At 35.8% G+C, this 21,007-nt stretch overlaps 1 protein-coding gene across 1 annotated transcript in view; it reads right to left on the minus strand.

The window, feature by feature from the left end:
- The window catches only part of ESR1 (estrogen receptor 1), a 172,614-nt gene that overhangs the window by 70,083 nt on the left and 81,524 nt on the right, over positions 1 to 21,007 (minus strand). The window contains exon 3 of the mRNA XM_071549314.1: positions 13,680 to 13,870. Within this exon, the coding sequence (XP_071405415.1) occupies positions 13,680 to 13,870 (191 nt within the window). The remainder of the gene's footprint in view (positions 1 to 13,679; positions 13,871 to 21,007) is intronic.

Raw genomic sequence — 21,007 nt, forward strand, 5'->3', positions numbered from 1 at the left:
TGACACAGTCGTGGGCTAAAACTGGATTCAGCCACACCTTAACCCTTCCCTGAGGAGTTTAGAAAGTAAGCTAGTCCTTTCTGCACCTTGTGACTCAATGGCAAGGTTTTTTAATAACTTCATCTAAACATTCCACTCTCCCATGACAGAAACTGACATCTCTTCACCACACATTTATTCACAAGCTCTTTACAAGTAAAAACACAAATTAAAACTTCTGTGGGCTAATTAAAATAACAATTAAAGCAGTCATGAAAGAGGATAGATTAATATGAACAAGTGCCTTGAATCTCTTGCTCTTAGCCTAAGAAATATAATGCCATCTGGGCTTGTGTGCCTGTGTTGATGTTTAGTCAACAGACTGCACAAAATGAGGTTTAAAAAATTAAAGATGTCTATGCACATAAGATTTTATCTACCACAGTCTGGGGCATTTAAGAAACAAACAACAACATATAATAGAAGCAATAACTGTTAATTAATTAATTGTACCTCACAGATAAATCAGTCACTAATTCCATCTGAAAGTCTGATATATGCCAAAAGCTTTAGTCACGACAAATTCTAAAATTACCATATGTGGAAACCAAGCTTATTACTGGTATCTTTTCCCTCAGAGCTCCTCTTCCTCATATATTACCCTCTGAATCTCAATTCTCCTAACAAGTTTTTTATCAAACCATAATTGCTCACTGTCAACAAGCCTCTATTCTAATTTGCTTTTTAAAATGTGTGCTTAAATCTGCTAAAAAATTATTTTCCAATCATAGACAAAATTTAGCAAGGAGGAAAAATACTCTGCAAAATTATCTCATTGATGCCCTGTATTCATCTGAACACAACTAGGTACAGCACACAACAACAAAAAAATTATTACAGAACTATTTGTTCTTTCTTTCAGATCAAGGGATCAGCTTGAGGTAGAGTGAAGGTTTGACAGAGGCCTTGGTCTCATCAAATCATCTATCCTTGACTACAAATTAGAAAATAAAGTAAAAAATACTATCAGATTACACCAGGAACATCTGCTCTCTAATGCTGCCATAACTGGGATCTCATCAAAATAAGTAGCCAAACTATAAACTTGTTAATAGGGGGACAGCTGACTACACACTCTCTCAAGTAGGCAGGATTATTATTCTTTCAGGTCTACTGGACAGAACAGTATAATACTGGAAAAATCTGTATCCATATGCTTCACTCCAGGATTGAGGTAAAAAGGTACAACTGAAACATCACCTCAACCCAGCAGAAAAGACTGTTTTAATTTTCAGTTCCTCTGGTGGGATGCAGATGGTTCTATATCTATTCAAAACATTTCATATGTAAGGAAAATAAAATTAAGTCAGAAAGAAAAATACTTCCACCATGTCTGCAGTATACAGGAGAAAGGAGCAAAAAAAGAAAGCCATGCTTTTAAGAAAATGCACTTTTATTGGGTCATACTATATATCAGTAAAGGATTATAGCACCTGATCTCAACTGCTAGCCTTGTTTCATAAGCCAAGCTTAGAAATAGCATGAGATAAAGATGGAAAACTTAATTACTCTTTATAAAAGCACAGAAAGACTTTGGTAGAGTAGCTAATTTTCTTCCTAGTGAAGTTAGCACATGGTGAACAAGTGCAGGCTTTGCAAATAGAAAATAATTCAGAACACCATTTAGGTCTCTCTAAAACAAGCAGATAAATGTTCCCACTTAGGTCAAAGCTGAACACATGCTTACTGCCTTTGCTGGATTGGCTGATGCTCCTAATGCCCAAATCTGAAAAAAACCCCAAAATACAAAAAACCCCAAACACCCATACAAAAACAACAACAACAAGAAAAAAACCCACACCAAAAATAAAAGCGCCTTGACTATGAAAAACCAATAATTAAGTAGAATCAATATCAGCATGGCAGCCATCCTATTTTGCTCTGCTTATCTGGGTGATAACCTTGTCTTTTGCTCTGAATCTGTATTTCCTTATGCCAACTGCAAGTGTTTGCAAATAGGCACTTGGTTTCTAGAATAGTACATAAAATCATCCTGTTTGTAAGAGAGCTACAGGTCCTACATTCATATTAACATATTTTTCCATTTGAAGAGTTTTATCCTGAATTTACCATTTAAAGGTTGGGATAATTAGTATGTTCTCATACACATGATCTGCACCTTAGATAATTCACTGTTCTTTCAAAGTGCCTGACAGACTTCACAGAAAAAAGACTGTGAAATCTGGCTGCAAAAAAAAGAAACTTTATCTGTGAGCAGCATACTTCTTCAGATTATGAGGTCATAGTAATGTCATAGTTTAGCCTTCACCTTTGCTTTAAATCTAGGAAGAAGATTATGCATTCAACATTTCTCATAATTTTTTGTTTAGTTTAACCAACATGCATTCAAGATATGGGAAAAGATGTAATCAACCAGAAGAAAATGTTTGATAATTTGAGTATGCAGCAGAAATTATTGTCAAATTAATCAGGAAAGAGGAAAGAAACAAAGGGAAGAAGAAAGGCAGGAGTGTTTCCTGCTTCTCAAGTATTTAGTCACAGGAAGTGAGGAAAAGAATTTCCTTTGCAAGTTATGGACTAGGGTAGTCTAGCTTGGAGTGGCATGAAAGGTAAGAAGGTAGAAAAGCACAAGTAAGGAATATGATAACATGTGAAGACAAGTTTCACTTTAAAGTGAAGTAGTACAGAAATTAATAACTCTTTTTAACTATTCTACCTTTCATTTTGTGCCTAAAGCTCATCTTTTGGCAAAATTGATTCTGATCAATCTGACCTACTAGAAGGGATTTCTCACTGGTGGGAATCATCAGTGTCAAAGTGGGACACATCAACAGGTGCCCAGCTGCCTTGCACTTCGTTTTCATCCTATTGAAAGCATAAGACATGCTAGAAGAGAGGCTAATTAGGCCATTTAGAGAGTTAGTATTACAGGAATACCAAGAAGAAGAAATGTCTTCTGTAATCACTGATACTTATATAGGGAAGCATATGCCCCTTTGACACTCTGTGATCTTATTCAGGTATTTTTAAAATAAATTATCAGATAATCTGCACTGAATTAAAGGCAGTGAATTTAGTTGGATAGAGCCCCGGGTCTCAATATGCTTTATCTATGACTTGTATTGTCATGAGCTACAATGGAAGAGTTTAAGGGAGCTATTGGAGAAGCTTGGGGAAGCGTGGTCTTTTTCTCATGATATCTCACAAATTGTACATTTTAAAACAGTAAAAAACCATTAAGTATTATCATAGTACTTTATGATAGGCTAAGATCTTTTCAGAATGGGGTGCAAGAAATCAGACTCTTCTCATAGTACTAGCTTTAGATGTGGCACTCTGTATAATAATGCCCAACAGTGGAGTGAAAGAGGATGAGGAAGCAAAGTATCAGCAAGAAGAAAATGGGGTAAATTAGAATGATTTTGAGTTTATTCTAACCCATCCTGTCATAATCAAAGCTTTATCTTATTGTACATGCAGTCTGACTTTCTTTTGCCACTGTAAGTAACGTGGCTGGTATTTATGTTCAGAGACTCACTGCTGTCTAAGTGTTCTCCAGACAGCTGTAGTGTATGCAACAGCAGCACATGCTTGGATCAGAGTGGGTGAATGATTTACCTGCAAGGGCTTCAGTCAGCAAAACACACTATACTCTTTTAAGGTGTTTCTACATTCAGCAGAACATTAAAGCATCTGCCTACTTCTACCAAGTAGTCCAAGCACAGTATACATTATTAAAGTTAAGTATTTGGTTCAGTGTGTCACTGAATTTCAGTTTCAAAGAGCTGGTTCATTTTGTCCTTGACCAGCAAGGATATATTAGGTCATGTTAAAAGAACAATAGCAATTATCACAGAATTTTTTTCTTAAATACATAATCATTTACCATATCACATTCCAATAAATGTCAGGATAAACTGGAGGGAATGATTAGTTTAAGCAGCACAAAAGTTGTGCAAAGAAATGAACTAAAGAAACCATGGTGGTCCATCAGCCTAAGAATGCTTAATGATGCCTTTACAAAGCCCATAAAGGAACTTTTTTGCCAGGTGAATTTTGTGTGACACCTAAACTGATGTAGTTGAATTGACTGACCATGCATTTTGAACAAAGTCAATAATAATTATTATCTTTTTACTAATGTGTTTTCCTTTAATTATTCTTTTATTTTCAAGCCTCATGTCACACATATTCCACACAAGGCAGCTACCAGGTTAGCCATTACCTCTGGAAGCACCAGATCCTTCTGGAGCATTATTTCGACAGTGAAATTAGCAAAATTTTCATCTATGTCAGCCAGGATGACAGGAAGGCTAGAGTGTAGATTTTTATCCACTCCTTAAATGAAGCAAATAATGAGTGGGAAAATTGCAGATGAAAAGTAAAATCTTGAAAAGAATCGCCACAAAAAAAAAAAAGGCCAAAAAGAAAGGGGGCAAAAAAGCGCACTTGGACATTGAATATACTAACCCAGTAAAAGCAGATGTTTAGAATAATTAAAATTAAAATCTACACCCATTTTAAGTTAAAATGCACCAATGAAACTGCACTGATTGGTTTTAAAATCTCACTTTTTCCTAACAGATTTCACAGAAGAACAGAAGGTTATGTCTAATTCCTTTATAAGCACAGACACTCAAAATCACAGTTTAATTACACTCAGACAAGGTCTTTGGATTTGGAACTTGGGTTCACTTAGCAACTACGCAGGACTGCTGAGAAGATTAATCTTCTGGTTTTATACTAGCAAAACATTAGTGCATGTCACAGTAAGGAAAAGGCCGTAGAAGACTAAAATATGCTTTACCTGCATCCAGTGTGGAAGTCCTCCTTCTACACATACCTCAGAAATAAAGAATATAAGATATCCTAAGATGAAAGGGACCCACAAGTATCATAAAGTCCAACTTTATGTCCCACACAGGACAGTCCCAAGAATCACACCATGTGCCTGAGAGCATTGACACACATTAATCACAGAACTACAGAAGAATGAGAAAGGAGGAACAGTTAAAATCTATATACTCTGCATTATGTCCATCAGCTGTGCCATGTAGCTTCCACACTGTGTTTGACTTCTAGTTTCTTCACATAGGCATAGCACTGTTCACATGAGCAGTTAATTCAAGCCAAATGATTATGATACTGATCTTTCCTTAAACCTTTCCATATATTAGCATATATTAGAAGGAAGGAGAATGGGCATTGCATAAGGCTACCAGATCTGCTGTCATCTCACCAGTATAATAAAGCATGAACTTATACATTGACAATGGGTGACATATAAAAAGTAAGACACTATTTAACTTTATAAATATAAAATTATATTTTCCACTCCAGCAGATAATTTTGAAGTTTTTATTATTGGCTTTAGTCCTAAAATTTTAATTGATGCTTCATTTACTACTTCAGGTTTATGATACCATGTGCAAAGTCTACTTCTACCCCAATTCCACTCCAATGTTTTTAATATTAGACAAGGGTACAAAATAGGAAGTATATTTTTTCCTTATTACAAATTAAAAAAAGATGGCAGTAGAGATCCAACCTCTGCAAAATCTGGCAAGGAGTATGACATCAAGTTTCTGTTTCCCTAGCTAATAAATCACAATTGTTTTAAATCCTTGGCACACGATTAAAACAACAGCTGTGTTAAAGGGAAAAACTCCCACAACGTATTACTCACAACCATCTCAATATGATCCCCCCAGAGACAAAAAGCATTTTCAGAGAGAGCTGTAGGCAAGTCATGGCCATCTTATTCCCATACACTTTGAATGAATCTCTTGTATTTTTAGCTTCCCAGATAATTTCAGCTAAAACTGCAAGGGGCAGAATTCTACTACAGAAAACTCCCACAACTAATAGAAAGAGGCTAGGAAGTTAAAAATAATGCAAATTACTCTTTTGCACTTAAAATACAATCAGTTGTTAGCAACAAGAAAATTAATATAACTCTCTTTTATTCCATTTATAACATCAGGTTTGAATCTTCAATACCTGAATGTTTACTGGTATAATATATTTTTCAAGAAGCTGTAATGTAGTTATCCTCAGAGTACATTTGCAAAGGAACTGCTAGTATTTTTATTTTACTGAGGGAAGGAAAGGAGTGAGACAGGATTCTTACTGCACAGAGCATGCAGTGAACAAGAGCATTTCTAAGCACAGTGAGTTTTTCTGCATTCAAATCTGTGAAACTGCTACTTCAGTACAGTCAACTGCTGGTTTGTTAAATTATTATACTACTCTTTGACATCAGTATTTTGACAAAAAAGGAGATAATTTTCTGCCATTGTACTGCTTTCTTATGTAAAATAAAACTAATTATTCTCTTCTTTAATCTACTGATATGTATTTATGATCCTTGATTTCGCTTGCTCATACCATAGTATCATCCATGCACTACAGAAGAATCATCCCTTTTATAATGAGAAGGGTCAATGTGTCTTAGCCTCTTGTTCTGCATACCTCCAGCCACATTTTGGAGTGGAGAATAGCTGTGTTACTTGTAACAAAGCAAGTCCAACTATTTCAACAATTTGTCATTAAATAAAATCTTTGAGAGAAATACATTATCTTGTTCATAAAATTCAGACAGTAAGGTATTTACTGCACCTGTTACTAAATTATACCAGCAGTTAATTGTAATTCTAGTTCTTTTGCAGTAACTCCAAACTGATACACATACTTAAATAAAGCTTGTTAATAGTCTCCTTTTGGAAATAAATTATGTCATGCACTTCCAGTACATTTATCATTTTATTTATCTGTCACAATTTTCTCTAGTTTGAATTCCACTTTTCAAAAGTGACTGCAATGGAACAACTCAACCTACAGAAAGGCTGAAAGTCTATGGGAGTGAAACTTATGGAGCCATTTTAAGTTAATAAACCCACCTCAGTTAAATGAGGTTACAAAACATATTTCCTGTCACAGTCTCTAAAACCAAGTGGAACAGTTAAGCACTTTCCTGCTGGACAAAAATAAACAAAACAAAACATGCTCTATTGCAATCTTTAATTGTAAAGCTCTTTTTTCTTCCATGTGGATATTTTGAACTGCTGACAGGTTCAGCTTTAAGCTAGGAATAATGGGAGTTTCCAAATGGAGTATTTTTTAAACACTTGCAACATGAAATCCTGTTTAAGATTGTTTTGCTCTTTGATATGGCACAACAGTCATATTCTAGAGGAAGTAAAACACCACTAAAGATGATAATACAGGATACACTAAGTACAGCTTCTAAAGGCTAGGAATTTTGCCTAGGTGGTGGGAAAAGCTCTGGACTTTGCAGAGGAAGAACTACTGATCATTTATAAAATCAACTCTGGTAATGTGTGTTGCCCAACTTCAGAAGGGTTTTCAACATTGCCTGGGTTGGCATTTCATATGACAGCCAGGAAAATATAGTTTAGATGATTTCAGAAAATCAGTCTCAGGAAAAAACTATGAGAGTTCACTGTTACAATGGAAGCTGATATTGAATAAGGCTCCATAGTGTCTGTCCCAAATCCAGTTCTGTACAGTGTTTTCCACACTGATGGGTAGTGATCTGGAGTATTAATTCTATTAAATGTTATTCATTTGTAGATAACATTTATATGTGTTAGAAGAACAGAGAAAAGACCAGACTACTCTGCTAGCCAGACTGAAATAAGTGGCAGGAGACTACAGAATAAGAATTACAAATTATCTTGACAAACTGGAGATAACAGATGGGAAAAAAGTAGCACAAAATTAAGGACCAGTACAAATCTCTGCATTAAAATAGGACTAATCAGATGCACAAAGCAAGATGGAAACTAAATGGTTTCTTCTCCAGAAAAGTACACTTGAGTTTATTCTGCATCACACATTGATTATTGATTATGAACAATGTAATATTTTTTAAAGTAAACGTTACATGTGAGGGATGTAGACAAATGCCACCAGCTGGATTTGTAAGGTAATCCTATTATTCTGTTCAGTACTTGTAAAACACCATATAGAAGGAAATTATGTTTCAAGAATAAAACATTACAAAGTGGAGAATCTCCAAAGCAGAGCAACTAGAAGACTAGAAGTTTAGAAAACAAAATCTATAAAAAATGTTGCATAAACTGTTTCTCTAGGTTAGGCAGATTTTTTTTTTCAAGTGTGATAGCAATCTTCCATGCTTTAAAGGCTGTTGCAGAAGGAAAGAGAACAATTTGTTTTCTGTGGTGTGATTGGCAGGAAAATAAGTGATGAGCTTAACCTGCAGAAAGAAATATTCGCATTTCATCTTAGCCTTCAAAGATACGGAGAATAAAACATTGGATCAAGTACAGGTTTTAAGACACTGTTCAATAAACATTTTTAAGGAACTGGCAGAAGTTGATCCTATCACAGGACAGCAAGATGGACTAGAGCACAAGGTCCACTGCATCCCTATGATTTGTTTAGTCAATGAAAAATAAGGAAGTATCTTGGATACAAACATCTTAAGTCACTACTTCATCCATTCTGAACGCAGTACATAAAACTCACTAGAAAAGTACCACATTCACAATTTTCTTAGCAGGAAAAAAAGAGAGACTGACTCTTACCTTTCAATAGCACTCAAATTTCTGAAACAAGATCATCACCAATTAGACTGCTGAAATTAAAAATGCGTGTTAGGGGAAAATGATCAGAGCATGTGTTTTACTCAAGGGAAACTGGAGAAAAATTACCAAGACCACAAAAACAAATAAATAAAAAGAAGTTTCAGAAGAATCTGGCTGACCACAGGTGGCTAAACCCAGATGGACTTTCCAAATACACATTTTCTAGACTTCAAACTGCCAACAGTCACCTAGGTCTTCAAATATAACCGTATGTTTTCCACCCTGAGACTAGATACCCATCTGCACTCCCCAGTCTGTTGGCTGTGATTACCTCTGCTAGTCTCACTTAGGTTGATGTTCTGTAGTTTGGCTGACTATTCATAGTACCAGTGTACAAGCAGTCTTATCAGAGAGTTTCTGCCTTCTTGGCTGAAGGATCTGAGATGTTATAAAACAAATTACAAAAATACCATCAAAACAGAAGACAATAATGGAAAATTAAAAGGAAAATCTCAGAAACCTCCCAAATTCATATTGCAATTGCTGCACTGCACCACTATCTAAACACCCACTTATTAGGCATTTTTAACTGGTAAAATTCTCACCAACTAAGATGAAAATATGTATGTATTACCACCCCTCTTAGCATTACATACTTTCAACAAAGTAAAACCCTATCATTGTGAAGTTCAAACAACTGATAACACTTGAAGCCGACTGCCAAAACTCTCCTACTTGATGATCAGAAGGCCTAACTCTTAATTAAAATCCATATTCAAGCCACAAAAGTAAAATACTTTCCAGCTTAAAGAATTCCAACACCTTGGAGATCATTATGTCCCATTAATGTCAAGACATTAAAGGCAGGTCTCTAGAATCCCTCAGCACAGGTATTCATTTATTCTCAGATGTCAGTCTCTTCTTGCTGGACTGGCAATGCCTCCCATGATGGAGCAATTATTAACTGAATATTTATGAAATATCCCTGATTTTAGCCTGAGTATACAGCTGTAAGGAAAAGAAGAGATGTACCTGAAAAAAACCCAGAAGGACATATCAAGGAGAAATAGAACTGGGGATTTCTAAAATACTTCAGCAATTCTGAGATCAAGATACCCTCCAATGTAAGGAGTTACCCCTTGTTTGTTCTGAATCCCTTGTTGGATATTCGCCAGAGATGGTATGAGTAATTCCTTCCTGGCTTCCACTTTTTGGTGGCTATCCAAAAAACCAAGAAAATTATAAGGGAGAAAGAATGTGTGAGTCATAAGAGGATTTTTAATTTGTAAATGGTATTTGTAATACTGATCTTGAAATGCATCATCCAGTTCTGACATCTCAATTTTTGAGAGGCTGTTTTGAGTGTGGGGCAGAATCAGGAGGAAACAAACATTTTAGTTCACTTGAGATATCAAAATGATTTTATTGTAATGGCTTAATTTATAAGAACTTTCCACAGGAGAAAGATAGTAGTTCCCAAGTCTGGTTCATTGATGTGATGTAAAAGCCAAAGTAATACACACTAGAAAGGTAATTTTTTTGGCAGATGGGAGGACAAATCATTAGAATAAGCCACCATTTCCAGAAGGCTCTTGAGGCAGTAGATCATGGCTGAGCAACTTCTAAAATATTCACTTCCATCAAGTTACGGGGCTTTGTAGATGGATAACATATAAAGTTTATTTTGAGAGAAGAACACACTAAATGATCTAAAGGTTCTTCTTGGTTTTAAAATCCATCAATATTTTAGTAGAGAAGTGCAGTGTGCTGTGATATGACTTCATGTTATGCTTCTAGAATCAAATCACTTGACCAAGTACACTCCTGAAGGCTACATATGCTGGGTGAAGAATAAAGCACTCTTCCATCACCAAGCAACAAGGTATTCTTGATGTCTTAAGATTTTTCTCTCCCTTGAAAGATAGCACATTGGTACCAGCCTGCATGAGATTTCTCCAAACAAGGCCCCAAATCACTTCAGGGACATAAACTGGCAAAACAGACTGACATAGGCAGTTTCAGGAGGGAGTTGAGGCTTTCCACCAACCATTTGTTGTTTAAACAAAACTGAAAAGTTGCGCATACTGAAACAGTCGCTTGTTCAAGTTACCTTTTCAGCTTTAACTATTTGACAACAAAGGAAAACAACATAGCATTTAAAATTCACAAAATATTACCAGAAACCTTTCTGTTCCCCTGGGAAAAAAAGGAAGCTATGTAACTTCACCTCAGGTAAGTTCCAATGCAGATGTGAGTTTTCACAAAACTGAAGTATATACATATGCAAGTAAGTAAGTATGGATACCTCAGGTATCACTGAGAACAGACACACAGAGGAAACTGATTACCACATACAGCTTCTTCATGTCTGTCCTTGCTTTTTCCTGTGGTTTTTACTAAAAACTATATAGAATGATTGACTACAGCCTATTAGGGACATCAAAGTTCATTATAGCAATTTTCCTATGAAACCTCTGATGAGAAGTAGTAAAATTATAATCATCTCTTCATCTATATAGGTATTGAAAAACACAGGTCAGCAAAGAGCAAGAGTTGTGCAGTTATCTTGCATTTGAAGAAAGACATGCTATAAACAACAACAAAAATCTTTGCTGAAGTATTTGGTGTTACTTTTGTTTATACAAACCATTTCTGTGAACTTCAATACTGTTCAATCATACAATTCCCAGGAATATTTTTCGGAATTTTTTTAGGAATACAGAGCATTTATATAATGTAGTATATATAATAAATGACAAATATATACAACAATATTTAGTCCACGTAGCATTCATTCCTATCTGTCTGACCACAACCTAGTTACAATTATTATCAAATTCAAGTAGATGCATGTTTTTGTATCTATTCTCAATGGAAATATTACTGTCATTTTCATAGATTGAACACATATCCAACGGCAACACGCAATTGCTGAAATAGAGATCTCTTCCAAATCCAATAGAAAATTTAAAAAAATTCCTTAGTTCATCAAGACTGGGTACCCATGACTTTAAAAGTTTTTACATACCATCTGTGACTAGGTAATCACAATTTTCTCATAAGTACTTATATTCTTGAATCTTTTCCTTTATATTAATGGATGGCATTTTTTACAATAACTATAAATCACAAAAGAGGTGGATTAACAGGAAAAAGTACAGAGGAGTTCAACAAACAAGATCAGAAATCTAGAAAGCATGCTCTACTGAAAGAACTTAGTTTGTTTAGTCTAAAAAAAGGAGAAGACTGAGGAAAGATATGATAACAGTCTCAACTATGTAAAAGGTTGTTGCAATAAGCCTTCTTCATGCCCACAAGGGATAGGGCAAGAAACAGGGAACTTAAATTAGAGAAAACATGACTTTGAGATCAAGAAAGGCATTTTATGGGACACTGGAATCTTAAGCTTCAATTAAAAGCTTACCTATTTAAAAACTAGGTTAAGTATTTAAACATAGCAAGAAGTAAATTTATTAACTAAGCTTTACTGTAGCACAAAGAGGTAACAGTTCCATTGTGGTGGACCACAACATTTGTCCACATGGAGAGCTGGGCAAAACCACCAAGTGCTGACAGGAACTATGGAGCTCAGTGAAACAGTCAGATTAATTTCTTCTTCCAAAATGACCAAAAGCTGAAATCTGTGATGTACAATTACTGTAAAACTCTTATTTTTGCTAAAGACTATTTCAATTCCCACTTTGTTGTGACTTCATTCAGTACAAGCACAGGGACAGAATTTCAAAACTCGAAGAATAATTCTGATTTGGTTGAGGGAATTAAATACTAAAAATAACAAAAAACACATTAAGAGAGCTGGTCTCCTAACATCATAAGTTAAAGTAAATCACTCTGACGTTAAGAGAAAAGCATTTCACCTTTTCTCCCTCCACTGTTGTTAATTACTGACCTCTGGGTTTAACCACTTGCTTTTTAAAAAATCATTTCACTGTGTCTAGAAAAGCAGCAATAGGAGTAACTATTACCTAATCACTGACATTAAAATAATTCTGTTAATGTCTACTCTGAAGCCAGTCTTTCACTTTTTTTCTTTAGGACAGGCAAAATTCTGAGCTGAATGCTGGAGGTCTTATTTAACTCACCTCATTGCTAGTCGTGGAACAAAAAAGGCAACAATCACACTTAGCAAGATGAGGTAAAAACTGTTCCTCACTATGTTTACTTCAGAAAAGGAGCAACAGGAATTTTTTGTGCCTATATATCACCTAGAGATTTAAAAAAACTATAGCAACCTAACTAGAGCACAGCAGTTTACTAGTTTTCTGTTTGAAAGGAAGAAATCTCTTATTTTCCTCTCCAAAATAAAACTTAGATACTGAACAGCACCTGCATTTTCAGTAGAATTGTAATTACTTCTCACTCAGTTTAAGAGATGTTGAACAAAATAAAAAAAATCCACTCCACAGAGTGATAGCCATTTAAATAAAGAACTTTCTCTGTCACAGTAATTAATATTGTTTTTGTTAGATGCCCTTTACTCCACTTACCTTTTTAGCTGTGACAAGACCACACATTAAAACAATCTGTGTATAGTTCAAAGCCCTGCTTTGCTGACAGGCAAAAATGCTCTTTCAGCAGTCCTTTTCAATCTTGGTTCTCAAAAGACATCTAACATCTTCAAGGAGTTGAGATTTGAACTGAACCATCTGGTTAATGGAGCACTGAATTACGATTAATAAATCAATCAGCAGGAATTAATCATCTGTCAGAGAATTTTCAAAAACAAGTCCTTCGGATAAGAACATAATCACAAAGGAGAGACATCCATAGCATGAAAGAGTGGTCATCTTGATCCAATACGGATTTTTAAATTAGATTTTTCACTGCATACATGGTCAGATATACCTAAAGAAAGGACAACACAGAGAAGCTTTTCTTTCCTTCATTGACATTGGACTAAATGACAAGGTATTGTTTACCTGCTAGAAGCACTCACTATATACAGATCTAAAAATATATGGGAGAGCACAACAACTGCTAATGAAAACCCAGTAAATGTCATTACCGTGGGCTCAGGCTGAAATCACAAGTAGCTTCACTTTCCTTGAGATCTAAGAGTAAAGGTGACTCACTTGAACAATATATTACCTTGAATACTCCTTTTGAAAAAAGCTTTGCATCCCTCGCAAGACCAGACCCCATAATGGTAGCCTGAGGCGTAGTCATTGCAGACTGCACAGTACCGCGTTTCCTTGGTGGACTCCATGGACAGGCTCCCTTTCTCATTGGTACTGGACATCCTCTCCCGGATGCTGTGGCGCCTGTTATCAGAGCTTGGCCTGTTGATAGCAAAAAATTAAAAATAATCCAAGCACAGTTCTTTCACAGTGGTTAAGCTTCATCCATTCCTTTGGAGTGTAAGAAGGAAGAACAGATCTCATTTGAAAACAACAGATGGACAAAAAAAAAATTATCATCCTTGCTCCTTTTCTAGTCAGAAAGGTGCACAATCAGTAAGACACGGGAATTTCTCACAAATCAACCTGAAATTACTGGGCATTGTGCCTTGAAAAATTAAAAAGCTAATTGATAAATTAATCAATTTTTCTCAAGACATTACAAAAGAATAACAGAAACACAGCAATATTTTGTGTACCTGCTCCTGTCCAAAGATTTCAGCGTGACTGCAATATCAGCAGCTAGTCTGAGACTATGAGTAAAAAATCACTTAATGATTGCACTCAATTCAGCTTAATTATTACATTTTTAAATTATATATGCTTAAATTATTAATCAAGCTATTTTCAAGTGTTATTGCCCAATTAGAGACGCAAACACTCCTTAAATTGTCAAGGTCTAAGGCTGCATAAAACAGACCCTATTCTTATTACAATACCACTGTCATAAAAATAAAGAAGAGGTTTTAGCACAAGAAGAGTCAGAAGGTAGTATTATTATTAATTGTTTCTGAATAATTTTTGTTCCAATGATGTATTTTGCTACACATGTGCTACACTTACTAGACATCCTAGATGTGCACACAGCCCACATGTGCAGTATGCTGCTGAATGGAAACCAAACAAATCTATAGTGTAAATAACAATGAATTCACATCTAGCGAATCTGGTAAGAGGTTATTATGGGTAGCTGCTGCAGGCATGGTACACAGTATTCAAAAAGGTAAGAGGAGGTGAAATTACCAAGGGAACCAGCAGTAAACTCTGGGATTGCCCCTGGAAGGCAAACAATTCTTGAAAAACATGCTTTCCAATAAGAGTCTGTCCTACAAATTGTCCACGAGACAAATGCCATTTGGTATGATAGCACCAGACAAGCTAAGGCATGAAGAATCCTACTGTTTACAGTAATCCACTTACCATGCATGCTTTAATTGCTGATTAGTAAATAGGTGGCTCTTATCTCCTCAAAGTCCCAGCCTTTTCCCAAACACATCCTGGGTTTGAGCCTAGGAGACTCTCTTTTATATTTACTCCTACATATCTAATTTTGCCTTACTCCCTTCTTTAGCAAAGCAAAACTTCCTGTGTTTTGATGAACCAAGACATCTGGCACCAACCACATCTTCCTGCTTCAAACCTGCATTCCCCAGAAGCTTTCTGATTTCTCTGGGTATGCCCAACTATCCTCTCTCATGTAAGAGAGCCTAAGTTCCCTGACATCTGCTGCAGTACACCTCAACACCCAAAACCTTTCAACCAGACAAAGGTACCTTGAAACTCTCCCATGTTCTCTCAGCCATCCCCTTGAGATTTTAGATATAATTTCTGTCCCCAAATATGATATTAATTCAAAGATGTTCAATGAAAATATGTCAGTTATTAGAAAAAAAATGAGGCTTTACCATGTCAGATAACAGAAACTTTTACTGGCATCTTTCAGGAAAACTACATTTTAAACCAAATGTTCTTTGCCAAGAATTATACATCAGCTAATATTGAACTTTTTTTTTTTAATTGGGACTTGTGCAGAAGTGAAGAAACTGTAAATGGTGAAGTCCTGACATGGCACAACTCTGGCTCTCTGGCTTTTATTGAGATAAGAAAACTGGAGAAAGTCACAATTATGACAACATGCTTCTATGAAACTAGGCAGGGGAGGGGGGTTAGGGTTAGGGTTAGGGTTAGGGTTAGGGTTGGGGGGGGGGGGAATCCTTGCATATTTTAGATGCTAAAATGTTAGAAAACTAGAAACGTAAAATGTAAAAAAGTTATAACAATATCATTAATCAATTGTTATGGACACAACACATACATTGTCCATTAACTCCCTTTTCCAGCCCACCAAACGTAGGCAGTTTCTTTATTCTTCTCAAGGTCCTGAATCTTCCTTTGAATTGACTTTATCCCAGTGCCCTGTTTAATTGACTTCTTTTTTTCCCTACTGAGCACTGGTCCAAGCTGTTGTTTCTTTACTTCTCCACCCCATTCTTCCCTGCCTTCAGCTGCATCACCTCTCTTAGTATAACTTTAGATAAATCATGATGTGGCTTTTTTAAAATACATATTCTTAGGCCTATATAACTACTAGAATGTTGCAAATATTTGAAGTAAACCAGCAAGCAATCTATTTTTTAAAAAGTACTTTAAAAAACAGAATCAAAAAAATTTCAAGTTTCAAAACAATTACATATTTTTGCAGGGGTATAGCAGTTCACCAGCTTCACATATGTACATATCCTTACTAAAGTAATCCTAGTTTCCTAGTTGTATACAGAAAAAAACACTCCAATAAGTAAAAACCAAAACAAAGAAATACCAAAAATTACCAGTCATCACTGATTTATCAATTCAGATAAATTAAAATGTCATCTTTTCAGAATATTTGCTCAGATAAAGACCAGGTTCACAAATACATTTTTACTAAAAATGATATTTAAGAATAAAATATGACTAAAAAATGGCTTGAAACAACAAAAAAAGCTTTTTTTCAATGTAGAACAGTTAATAAATTTCACTAAATATGTACACATCAAAGAAAATAAGCTGCATAAACACTAAAAAGAAGATGCAGCGAAGGCAGATATTGTGCCCTGCTATGGGAATTCTGTTCCATAGGTTCTGTCTATTCTCAGTCACACAAAGAAAAGACAGCACACTCCCTGTTAGCCCACACGGGGCTGCAGTGCCAGAGCTCACAGGTGCACCGGGAAGCAATGCTGTGGCTCACACCTGCCTGTAATCCCCTCCTGCTTCAAAGCAAGGTTTTGCAAACTGGCCCTGCAGAGTCATCAAGTTCAGGCTTGGTGAACCACAGTGAGCAGCACACTAAAACACCCCTAACCTCAACTTCCCCAGAAATAATATCTTACCACGCCTTTCCATTTATATAGTGGGAATAAAAGCTGGTAATAAAATCTAGTAATTATTAGAGTAGATAGGGCAGAAACCTTTTTGTGAAGAGTATCCCAAAAACACAAAGATTGCTAAATCAAAATAACATACCACATTTCATCCAGAAATCAGCTGCTAGTTAGTATACATCACAGACCACTAATGTTTGTGTTCTGACAAAAAAATAACAGACTGCTCTTCATCCACTTTTCATTTAGGTTTCAAGGGTTAGTCTTCAGAAGACCCTAGAACAACAACCTAACCCAGCTTTAATAATGTTGGCAAGACCATCATTTGCAAAATACAATAACCTTTACTACATTTTCCTTTGTAATCTATGCAAAAAATAACACACACCAAAACCATCAAAAAATACCAAAGTTCTTGTCAATGTACTTACTAAAGAAAACCCCAGAAAAAGCCCTATCTCCAAGGTCTGCACCAAACAAGAACAGATTAGAAAGCAAAAAAGCCTCAGAATTTACTGCTCATTTTCAAATGTAATAACACAGAAGACATAAAATAAAAACTGTTTAGAACCTACAGAGCAGCACAAACTTGTCTTCCATGTTCACCTTCATGTTTTTTCCACCCATGTCACACTAAGCCTACTCTTCAATAAATGTGTTAGCAAACAAGACACCTCTACTTTATACATTCATTCATAACTTGCAACTCTGATTGAGACAAAAGTTCATTAACCCTGTATTGACTGCAAAGTAAAAAGAAAGTGTATGCAAAAGAATTATAGTTTCATAATGTAAACTAAGGTTACTTACATCAAGGTAATCTGATTGGCAGTTAGGATGAATTTAGGATAGCCCACAGTATACAATCCACCCAACAGTGATGTAAGGCCCAATTAATTCACATTCACAGCTTTACCGGAAATTAAGATATTTCAGAGTAGGAAGGCTTAAGGGAAAAGTTATTTAAGCAGTTAAATGTGGCACCTTGAGAAATCCCAGTAATATTTTTTTGAAATTAGAATACAATCCAATTTTATTAGGTAAGTAAAATAAAATAACCTATGCAAAATATCTCAGTATTGACCAAGAAATGGCAGTGTTGAGGACAGGTGCTGTCAACATGAAAACAAAAGCTTATCTTCTTATGTCATCAAAACTTATTTTTTGAGAAGAAATTAAACATTTCCTTTGGCATTAGTTTTATCGTCTTTTTTCATTAACTCTGGTTAGTTTTAAAATGAGTGCTTGAAATGCTGCATTTGGATATGCTAAAATTAAACAATGCCATGTGTGCATAAAAAATGTCCTCTAAAGCTTTCTGCTAAAGTCAGTATACATTTGCACACTTTTTCAGCATTCTTAAAGCTTCAATTTTGAAAAATTTAGTTTTATTCTCAGATCTGTCACTTATATTTACAGGCTGGATTAGTCTAGGGCAGTGTGGCTATGCATGGTCACTGTGTGGTCCATGACATCTCCAGCCACATTTCCTGGAAATTTGATTGCTGGGAGGGTAAGGAAGCCCAAATTCCTCATTTATGTGCCTAATATCTGAATTTGGACGTTTTTAACACTTCCCTTTTCCATGCTTCCATTCCTCAGGACTGGTTTTCCATGGTTATGTATGTGACTTAATAATTTTGCAGCTGACCCCCTTGCCAACATAGAAGTTTGCCCAGCTGTCTGAAAAAGTAGAAGTTGATCTTGGGTATGGCAGGGGAGTGAGGGATGGGTTTTAAAGAGCGTAGAATTCAATCTATTTGTCATTTCAACTGGTCTAAAATTCAAATTCATATAAAAAATCTTTGGAATAAATACTGAGAAATTAGTTCTCTTTTGTTCAGTTTCCGAGGGATGTTGGAATCCGAATTACAACTCACAGTTCTACTTTGTCTTTGAGGTTTTTTTCCTTTACTGTTCAGTGTCTGGTGCCTTACTATCAGCACACTGTCTGAATTCAGAATTAATTTCCTTCCAGTATTTCCAAGCCACTGTAGCAATTTAGCCGTTGACAGGTGCTAATAAAAGTATTTTTCCAATACTCTTCTGCATTGAAAGAATAAAAAATGTGACTTAGAGAGACTAAGGTCGAAAAGATATACTGAATTATGGGCAACCTGAGTTTTGAAGTAGTCACCATTAACTAGTATTTTGAGTGTTCAGAGTGCTATTTTTTTTGTCTGCAATCGCAAGGGTAAATGCTCAACACTTACATGAATCAGACTGTAGGACTACCATTCTGCATAAAGAAAAATACAATGCAACACAAGAACACCTGTGAAGAGTTTGATTTAAATGACTTCTGAACTTTACAGAAGTATTTGTGGCAGACTTAGACAGAGAATTTAGTTCTTCAGGCCAGCAAACAGCTGTCCACATAAAATAATCCTTGAAATTTTTGCCTCTTTCATTTTTTTAGTTACCAGTCTTTGTGAGAAAGGAGTAGAGAATTTACAGTGACATTTCACTATATAAGCATGACACATTCCAGACTTGATCTTTTTCATATATTGGACAGCAACCCACGTATGATTATCTTATAAATATGGAAATAATTATTATAATAATAATCACAAAAGCACAAGGGGACCAAATAAGACTTGCACAGGTGACCTTAGCTTGGACTTATTAAAAAAGTTTGCAACTAATGTTTTTTCTACATGTAGCTCCTCACCTTCTAAAGAGGACATCTACAAAAACAAAACTTTCCGCCTGCTGCCTCATACTTATAGCCAAAGACAGCAGAGCTGGAACATGGTGGACCTCTCACTCTCTCACTTGCCTTTACACAGGACATGATAGCAGGTGACTCTCACTCCCCAGCAGCAGAAGAAGGATGCTTGTCATACCTGTTAACTCTTGCAAATAGTGACACTCTAAGGCTTTCATTCTATTCCAGTTTGGAATAAGTAAAAGCTAGTAAATATGCAGAGGCTGCTGCCTCTGTCAGTGGCACATCTGCTCTGTCCTCTGGTTCTTTGTCAACTTCTCTCATTGGGCCCATCCAGCTTCTCTTGTCCCATTCTTACACTTATCTTGATTTTCAGGTTTTTCCTTCCAGTCTCAATCTTCCTGTCCAGAAAGGACAAACTCCCCTCCACTGGTGCCTGGCCTGACTCTGCTTGGCTACTTCTCTCATTTCTAGAGAGCCTGCAGGTATTTCATTCCAAGCTCTCTTCCATCACTACTCATTTTTCTCATGTACTGGGCAGGAAGGTTACACTCTTCTTCCTCTCTCCATAACTCAGTCTGCCATGATTACTTCTTGACTCATTAATGATAAAAGGACATAACCACGTACTTTGTACCAAGGGTGAATTTAAAATACCTGCAATCCTGTGACAAGCAGCTCATTATAAGTTCTATGTACTGTTAACAAGAAAAACTATGATGTTTCAAGTCAGTCTGAAGAGAATTAGAATATATAAAAATAAACCCAAATAAACACAGCAAATATTTCTTTATAATACTTTTAAAGATACGAAATTTCATTTATATATAGGGCCTTGCCTTATACAATTTTTAATTCTCTTTTCTCCTCTGTGGGACGAATCCTCTTAGAAGGCAAGCCTTCATCATGTCACCACTCCCCACAGCCTGAGGTTCTGTGTAGCAAGACATTTTTCCCATGTGAAAAAATGAAGGCCAGAAAAAAAATTTGCAGAACCAAGTGAGAGATGCCATGCAAGCCATAAGATAAATGTGATAAATGCCATACTATTTTGTGTCAAAATTTTACCACTGAAACAAGAAAAAGCATTGTTCTATAAATAATATTTTGAAGACTACTTATATCAGCACAGAAGTCTAGTTTGGGCAAAGAAAAGGTTCAAAAAAGATTTCTCTCCTTCAATTTTCAAGGAAAAATTAGTTACTGCGGGATGTTCATTTTGCAGAAACCCCAAGTTTACAAAGATTTGACAGAAAGGTATTCAAACATAAAAACTTTTCTTTTTGTGCAAAACACATTTACAAAGAAAAAAACCTGTATCTAATATGTAAAAAGAATGTACAGATGTATTCATAGGTACTATTCTGTCAAGTTAATTGGGGAGAAGAAGTTGCTGCGATCTCTCCCAGCAGTCAAACTGCCCTGCAGTCTCGATGTGACATAAGGGACATCAACAGGCCCATAGAAATTCCACAGCAACCACTG

Source organism: Pithys albifrons, chromosome 2, assembly GCF_047495875.1.
Source record: "Pithys albifrons albifrons isolate INPA30051 chromosome 2, PitAlb_v1, whole genome shotgun sequence".
Lineage (NCBI taxonomy): Eukaryota > Metazoa > Chordata > Aves > Passeriformes > Thamnophilidae > Pithys > Pithys albifrons.